The 8,549-nt window shown below is 51.0% G+C and overlaps 1 protein-coding gene across 1 annotated transcript; it reads left to right on the top strand.

Annotated features, from left to right (window-relative positions):
• Positions 1-1,429: 1,429 nt before the first annotated feature.
• DAPK3 (death associated protein kinase 3) lies at positions 1,430-8,543 on the top strand. Its single transcript, XM_064280295.1, has 3 exons — positions 1,430-1,513; positions 2,857-3,014; positions 4,950-8,543. Exons 2-3 carry the CDS (start codon positions 2,953-2,955, stop codon positions 5,503-5,505), a joined length of 618 nt encoding a protein of 205 aa, XP_064136365.1. The 5' UTR covers positions 1,430-1,513; positions 2,857-2,952; the 3' UTR covers positions 5,506-8,543.
• Positions 8,544-8,549: the final 6 nt, after the last annotated feature.

The raw sequence follows: 8,549 nt of genomic DNA, 5'->3' as shown, positions 1-8,549 counted from the left end.
TAGTATTGTACTTCAGGATAGATCCTGAAATGTTCTTTTTATTGATGAATGTGACGCTATTCCTCTTGAATTTGTTATTTCTGGCATAGTAGACTTTGGCATAGTAGACCACGGCATAGTAGACCACAGGGTTGTCTGAGTCAAAGTGGCCAAAATGAATCCATTTCAGCTCACTAATGCCTAGGATATCGATGTTTATATGTTCCATCTCATTTTTCACAACTTCCAATTTTCCTAGATTCATACTTCGTACATTCAAGGTTCCGATTATTAATGGATGTTTACAGCTGTTTCTTCTCATTTTGAGTCGTGCCACATCAGCAAATGAAGGTCCCGAAAGCTTGACTCCATCCACGGCATTAAGGTTGACTCTACTTTGAGGAGGCAGCTCTTCCCCAGTCGTCTTTTCAGTGCCTTCCAACCTGGGGGGCTCATCTTCCAGCACTATATCAGACACTGTTCTGGTGCTATTCATAAGGTTTTCATTGGCTAGTTTTTTTTCAGAAGTAGACTGCCAGGTCCATCCTAGTCTGTCTTACTCTCGAAGCTCAGCTGAAACCTGTCCACCATAAATGACCCTGCTGATATTTGAATACCAGTGGCATAGTTTCTAGCATTACATCAACCGGCAAGTCCGCACAGTATGACAAACTGACATATGCGTGGGGGGCAATAAATGTTAGCTCTAATTATCAGTGAAAAAGGATCAGCGAAAAAGAGGAAGACGCTCAGTGAGATGGGTTGACAGTAGCTGCAACAATGGGCTCAAGCAACGACTGTGAGGATGGCGCGAGTCGGGGCAGTGTTTCATCCCATTGTATGTAGGGTCGCTATGAGTTGGAACCAACTCTACAGCACCTCACAACAATAACCTAATTATTTATCTTGAGATCAACAGAAGTCCCAGAAAGTTCCAGAAGCAATACTGGCAGCAGCTCACAGCAAAACTCCCCCTCATCCGACCGACCTCTCTATTTGCATTTATTTAGGTATTTAGAATGTAGATAATATTTTACAAGGGGCAAAGCTACAACACAGGGACGCATGCAGCACCAGGGTGCAGCCCAGGAGCAGCAGCGCGCACCTAGCCTGAGCTAGACCTCTGACTCAACGTACCTTGCGCGCGAGAAAGGAAGGACAAGGATCCAGGACTTGAGCATCCCGCCCTGCAGCTTCAGGACCCGGGTCAGGGAGGTGGGCGGGGCGGTCCAGGGTCCGGAAGTCAGCCTTACTTCCGTCACCTTGATCAGCGTTCCTTTTAGCCAATCAGCTGCGGGAAGGCGAGCCCATCGACCAATGGCGAAGCCGCCCCTGGGAGCGAGGGGCACGAACGGCGTTTGCGCGAACCAATGGGCGTTGGGTATCCGCGTTCCGGGGCCGGGCATTGGCGGACGCGGTGACGTCGGCGCGTCACCGCGGTCGAGGCTGGGGAGCCGGGGACAGCGAAGGCGGCGGCCAGCGCGGCGGCGGAGCAGCCGGGGCTCGGGGCCGCAGAGGGTGTGGAGCGGACCCGGTGCGAGGCCAGCGGGCTGGGCAGGGGCTGGGGCGTCGCGTGAGGATCCTTGGAAGACAGGGGGACAGAGAGGCTCTGGGGCGGCTTGGCTTGGGGACCTCTTGGGTGACCGGGCCGGAGAATGGGCTTGCTCCGTGCCTGCGAGGGGCGTGGCGGACGCGGGAACGCTTGAGGAGGAACGTCGGGGGTCGGGAGACAGGGGTGTTCCTAGGGGACCCTTGGAGCCAGCCCTTGGAGGTTGTGCTGGGGCTGGGGACATGGGGGGCGGGGTGGAGGTCGAGGGGGAGACTCACTGTGGCCCTTTTGCAGGGGGAATGGAGGGGCCAAAGGGGGGCCCGCCTGGGGTCTGGGGAGACTGGGCTGGGGGGACCTTCCATCCATGGGGGAGGTTCTTTGGAGCAGGGAGGAGGAGGAAGCGGTTACCTAGTCTTTCTAGAACAGTGGAAGTGGGGTGCAAGAGTGGGTAGGGGGCTTGCAGCAGCTTGGAAGCCATTATCCGGAGCCGGGGAAGTCAGGTTGGGGGATCAGTGGTTACGGCCTGGGGTCCTAATGAAGGGGTGGGTGGTTGGAAGCCACCAGCTACTCAGCTGGAGAAAAGCCTTTGTGATCTACACCAGTAAAGATGACAGCTGAGGAAACCCTGTGGAGCAGTTCTTCTCTGTCACATGGGGTCACTATGGGTTGGAGTCTTTTGGATGGCACCTACCAACAAGAGAATGGGGGGGTACCTCTCTGAGGAGGGTCTTAGGTGTGTGGGGGTGGATCAGGTAAGGGTGAGGCAGGGTTAAGGTAGCTGATGGGCTTGGAGATGGCGGTCTCTTGGGAGAAGAACTTACACGAGGAGGCTAGCAGTGAGTAAGGGTGCCCTCGGAGTGGGGGTGGGAAGAGTAGGGGGAACGTTCTGGAATGAGCAGTTGAGAGAAGTCTAGGAGGAAGATGTAGAGAAAGAGATACTAGAGCAGTGGGGGCGGGGGCAGTGCTGAGAGCACTGTGCATAGGAGGGCTGCGTGGACAGAGGTGGTAGGTAGGGGCTCATACCAACCTTGTTGGGAGTGGTTAAGATGTCAGTGAGGTGACACATGAAAGTACCCTGCCCACTGAACTGTCAGGGTCCGATGGACCCCATGGATAACAGAACGAAACTCTGCTCTGTCCTGAGCCATCCCCATGGTGGGCTGCAGATCGGACCATTGCGATCCAGAGGGTATTCATGGGTTGATTTTCACAAGTCTATCTGCAGGCCTTTCTTCCTTGTCTTTCTCAGTCTGGAAGCTCTAGTGAGCTTCAGCGGAAGGAGATGAGGCTGGTGTTTGACGCAATGGCTGTTTCCCTGTCTCCTCCAGGGTCACGGTGAGGGGGTATCCCTCAGGTCCTGTCTCCAGGCCTCTGTGACTGGGTGTTCACTGGAGCAGAAGCCGCTGGAAGGCAGAGCCACCGCCATGTCTACATTCAGGCAGGAAGACGTGGAGGACCACTATGAGATGGGGGAGGAACTGGGCAGGTGAGCAGTCAGAGGGGCCTGGGTGAAGGGGAAGAGGAGAGGGGGGATTTCCTGTCCTTATCCGACTCCTCAAGAAGAAATGAGTCAGCATCATGCACTGGTGGAGCAAGGCCAGGTGTTGGAGTCAGATGGTCCTGGCTGTGAATTCTTGCTGGGACATTGCTGTGCCTGTCTTCTGGGGAGAAATGGAATCGGGTATAGATAGCACCTAACACAGTGCCTGGCACAGGGTTGTCGTTAGATGCCACTGAGTCGATTCCGACTCATAGTGACAGAGTGGAGCTTCTCCCCAGAGTTTCCCAGGCTATAATCTTTATGGGAGAAGATCGCCAGGTTTTAGTCCTGTGGAGCCACTGGGTGGGTTTGAACTGCATACAGTAGGAGAGTGATAAAGCCAGTTGCTGTTGAATTGACTCTGACTCATGGTGACCCCACGTGGGTCAGAGTAGAACTGTGCTCCATACGGTTTTCAATGGCTGATTTTTTTGGAGTTAGATTGGCCAGGTCTTTCTTCCAAGGCTCCTCTAGGTGAATTCGAATTTCCAGCCTTTGGGTTAGCAGCTGAGTGCGCTCCCTGTTAGCACCACCCAGGGAGAGAGCAGTAGATGCTCACTGTTTTCATTACTAAAGGTCCACCGTGTCTTCAGTCTTCTCACGTGGGAGACAGGGCACTCCAGAGCTCTCTGAGCTCTTACGTGTTTAAAGGGACAAGCCCCTGTCTGGACCCACACCCCTGCCCATTGTTTTGCATTCTTGTGGGGGAAAAGCTGAGATTTCCCATTCCAGCCAGGCAGCTGATTTCCTGTCTGGCTGGGCCCCCCACAGCAGCCAGGCACTGCCAGGCCCGCCTTCATTTTTGTGGCTTCTCCAACCTTATTTGGTGAGCTCGGCTGCTGGCCGGCCTTCCTGGAGCAGCCTCAGGCCAGCCCCATGATGTCACTGGAAGGGAATGTAAATAACTGAGCCGTGCGTCAGGGCTGTGCAGGTTTAGATCCTTCCCTTAGGACTTTCCTCCCCTAGAGGGGTAGAGAAGACAGCCCCGTTCCCATCCCCAACCGGAAAAATCTTAGACTTTATTGATGAAAACGTATTAGGACCTTCTGCTGGAGGTCGGTGTTAGCCACTGTTGAGTTGGCCCCTGTCTCATGGCCACCGCGTGCACAAGGGGCCAAAACGCTGCCTGGTCCTGCACCATCCCCACAGTCATTGTGATCTGCAGGGTTTTCATTGGCTGCTTTTTGGGAAGCAGATCGCCAGGCGTTTCTTCCTAGTGTGCCTTTGCCTGGGAGCTCTACGGAAACCTGTTCAGCATCCTGGCAACGTGCAAGCCTCCGCTGATGGATGGTGGCTGCACATAAGGTGCACTGGCCAGGAATCGAACCTGGGTCTCCCTCATGGAGGCGAGAATTCTGCCCCTGAACCACCGATTCGTAGTGACCCCCATTTGACAGAGTAGAACTGTCCCATGGGGCTTCCTAGACCGTAATCTTCATGGGAGCGGATCACCAGGTCTTTCTACAGGGAGCCACCGGGTGGGTTTGAACCTTCAGCCTTTCAGTTAGTGCCAGGCACGAGCTGTTTGCACCACCTGTAGTTGTGTGCCGTCAAGTCCCTTCTGACTCAAGCTGACCCCAGGTGACAGTAGAACTGCCCCATAGGGTCTTCTAGGCTGTAATCTTTATGGAAGCAGATTTCTCCTGTGCAGCCGCTGGGTGGGTTCCTTTCGGTTGGCAGTGGAGCATTCGCTGTTGCGCCACCAGGGCTCCTAGGGGGATGCTGAGCGTTTGGAAGAAGCACCTGAATGGGGTTGGAGGATGTACAGTTTCCTCTTCCGCCAGCAGGGGGCGTGTGTCCTGGGCTTTCTGCACAGAGGAGCTGGTCACTGGCCCACCCCCTGCCCACCTCCCCTCTCCCTGTCCCCCCGGTGCCCTGCAGCGGCCAGTTTGCCATCGTGCGGAAGTGCCGGCAGAAGGGCACCGGGAAGGAGTACGCCGCCAAGTTCATCAAGAAGCGCCGCCTGTCATCCAGCCGGCGGGGTGTGAGCCGCGAGGAGATCGAGCGGGAGGTGAACATCCTGCGGGAGATCCGGCACCCCAACATCATCACGCTGCACGACATCTTCGAGAACAAGACAGACGTGGTGCTCATCCTGGAGCTGGTCTCGGGCGGCGAGCTCTTTGACTTCCTGGCTGAGAAGGAATCTCTGACCGAGGATGAAGCCACCCAGTTCCTCAAGCAGATCCTGGATGGTGTCCACTATCTGCACTCCAAACGCATCGCCCACTTCGACCTCAAGGTGAGCCACGGGCAGGGCACTGCCCCTTACGCTTCACCCTTTCCCCCAAGGACGGAGCTGGAGACCCTGGCCAGGTGGGCGAGGGTGGGGCCAGGGAGAGGTGCTTGGGATCTGAGGGATAGGATCCCTCTGTCTCTTTGTGAGCTGTGGGACCTGGAGCAAGCCCTTCCTGAGCTCCATTTCTCTGTTTCATGAAGATAACGTTACCTAGTTGTTGTCTTTTGTTTAGTCACGTTTGATTGCATTTCTTTTTTTTCTATACCTCCACCCATTTTTTTTAAAATAATTTTTATTGTGCTTTAAGTGAAAGTTTACAAATCAAGTCAGTCTCTCATATATAAACTTATATACACCTTACTCCATACTCCCATTTACTCTCCCCCTAATGAGTCAGCCCGCTCCCTCCTTCCAGTCCCTCCTTTCCTGACCATTTTGCCAGTTTCTAACCGCCTCTATCCTCCTATGTCCCCTCCAGACAGGAGAGGCCAACACAGTCTCAAGTGTCCACCTGATACAAGTAGCTCACTCCTCATCAGCATCTCTCTCCAACCCATTGTCCAGTCCAATCCATGTCTGATGAGTTGTCTTCGGGAATGGTTCCTGTCCTGGGCCAACAGAAGGTCTGGGGACCATGACTACCGGGATTCTTCTAGTCTCAGTCAGACCATTAAGTCTGGTCTTTTTATGAGAATTTGGGGTCTGCATCCCATTGTTCTCCTGCTCCCTCAGGGGTTCTCTGTTGTGCTCCCTGTTGGGGCAGTCATCGGTTGTGGCCGGGCACCATCTAGTTCTTCTGGTCTCAGGATGATGTAAGTCTCTAGTTCATGTGGCCCTTTCTGTCTCTTGGGCTCTTAGTTACCTTGTGACCTTGGTGTTCTTCATTCTCCTTTGATCCAGGTGGGTTGAGACTCATTGATGCATCTTAGATGGCTGCTTGTTAGCATTTAAGACCCCAGACGCCACACTTCAAAGTGGGATGCAGAATGTTTTCTTAATAGAATTATTTTGCCAGTTGACTTAGATGTCCCCTGAAGCCATAGTCCCCAAACCCCCGCCCTTGCTCTGCTGACCTTCAAACATTCAGTTTGTTCAGGAAACTTCTTTGCTTTTGGTCCGGTCCAGTTGAGCTGACCTTCCGTGTATTGAGTATTGTCCTTCCCTTCACCTAAAGTAGTTTTTATCTACTAACTAATCAGTAAATAACCCTCTCCCACCCTCCCTCACTCCCCCCCTCGTAACCACAAAAAAATGTGTTCTTCTCAGTTTAAACTATTTCTCAAGATCTTGTAATAGTGGTCTTATACAATATTTGTCCTTTTGCATCTGACTAATTTCACTCAGCATAATGCCTTCCAGGTTCCTCCATGTTATGAAATGTTTCACAGATTCCTCACTGTTCTTTATCGATGCGTAGTATTCCATTGTGTGAATGTACCATAATTTATTTACCCATTCATCCGTTGATGGACACCTTGGTTGCTTCCATCTTTTTGCTATTGTAAACAGTGCTGCAACGAACATGGGTGTGCATATATCTGTTCATGTAAAGGCTCTTATTTCTCTAGGATATATTCCGAGTAGTGGGATTTCTGGGTTGTATGGTAGTTCTATTTCTGACTTTTTAAGGAAATGCCAGATAGATTTCCAAAGTGGATGTACCATTTTACATTCCCACCAGCAGTTCCAATCTTTCCACAGCCTCTCCAACATGTATTATTTTGTGTCTTTTGGATTAATGCCAGCTTTGTTGGAGTGAGATGGAATCCCATTGTAGGTTTTTCTCATGTATCTGTTAGCTGCCTGAGTATCTTCTTTAGTGAAGTGTATGTTCATATCCTTTGCCCAATTTTTAATTGGGTTGTTTGTCTTTTTGTGGTTGAGTTTTAACAGAATCGTATAGATTTTAGAGATCAGGTGCTGGTCAGAGATGTCATAGCTGAAAATTCTTTCCCAATCTGTAGGTGGTCTTTTTACTCTTTTGGTGAAGTCTTTAGATGAGCATAGGTGTTTGATTTTTAGGAGCTCCCAGTTATCTGGTTTCTCTTCATCATTTTTGGTAATGTTTTGTATTCTGTTTATGCCTTGTATTAGGGCTCCTAACGTTGTCCCTATTTTTTCCATGATCTTTATCGTTTTAGTCTTTGTGTTTAGGTCTTTGATCCACTTGGAGTTAGTTTTTGTGCATGGTGTGAGGTATGGGTCTTGTTTCATTTTTTTGCAAATGGGTATCCAGTTATGCCAGCACCATTTGTTAAAATAATTACATTTTTTTAAAATAATTTTTATTGTGATTTAAGTGAAAGTTTACAAATCAAGTCAGTCTCTCATGTATAAACTTTTATACACCTTACTACATACTCCCATTTGCTCTCTCCCTAATGAGTCAGCCTGCTCCCTCCTTCCAGTCTCTCCTTTCGTGACCGTTTTCCCAGTTTCTAACCCTTTCTGGCCTCCCATCTCCCCTCTAGACAGGAGATGCCAACGCAGTCTCAAGTGTCCACCTGATACCAGTAGCTCCCTTCTCATCAGCATCTCTCTCCAACCCACTGTTGCGTTTCTGTTTATTGCGGTGAGAATACACACAACGAAACCTTTACCAATTCTCCAGTTTCCGCAGGTACGATTCAGTGACATTGATTACGCTCTTCAAGGAATGCAGCCGTTCTCACTGTCCTTCTCTGAGCCGTTCCACCACAGTTAACCTAAACCGAATGCCCTCTAAGCAAAAACCCCTCCTCTCCCCTGCCCCCAGTAACCAGAAATTATTTTTGGTTTTCTATGTATTTGGTACATGTAAGTGAGCTCATACAGTATCTGTCTTCTTGCTGTTGTCTTGCATAGTGTTTTCAGGGTTCATCCACCTTGTGGCACGCGTCAGAACCCCGTTTCTCTTCATGGCTGAGTAACATCCCTTGTGTGGACGGGCCGCGTTTTGTTTACCCGTTCTTCTGTGGGTGGACATTTCAGTGGTTTCCACCTTTTGGCTATTGTGAAAAACGCCGCAGTGAATATCATGTACAGGTTTCTGTGTGGGTTTAGCTGTGTTTTAAAAAGAACTTTTTACCTTGGGATAATTTTCGATAGCAGAGATAGTACAGAGAGTTCCCAGTTCCCGTCTGCCCTTCACCCAGCCTCCGCTAATGTTACCATCGCCTGTCACCACACGTGTTTCTCAGGGTGAGAAGGTACCGTTGGTGCAGTACCACCAACTCAGCCACTGACCTTCCTGGGCTTCACCA

Source organism: Loxodonta africana, chromosome 3, assembly GCF_030014295.1.
Source record: "Loxodonta africana isolate mLoxAfr1 chromosome 3, mLoxAfr1.hap2, whole genome shotgun sequence".
NCBI classification, from domain to species: Eukaryota; Metazoa; Chordata; class Mammalia; order Proboscidea; family Elephantidae; genus Loxodonta; species Loxodonta africana.
This window is presented reverse-complemented; position numbering and strand designations above follow the sequence as displayed.

What these genes read in the sequence shown, in the direction of transcription:
- DAPK3 (XM_064280295.1), top strand. Translation starts at nt 2,953, where the DNA reads ATGTCTACATTCAGGCAGGAAGACGTGGAGGACCACTATGAGATGGGG. An exon ending in ATGGGGGAGGAACTGGGCAG is followed by an intron (nt 3,015 to 4,949) that starts GTGAGCAGTCAG and finishes GGTGCCCTGCAG; the next exon opens with CGGCCAGTTTGCCATCGTGC.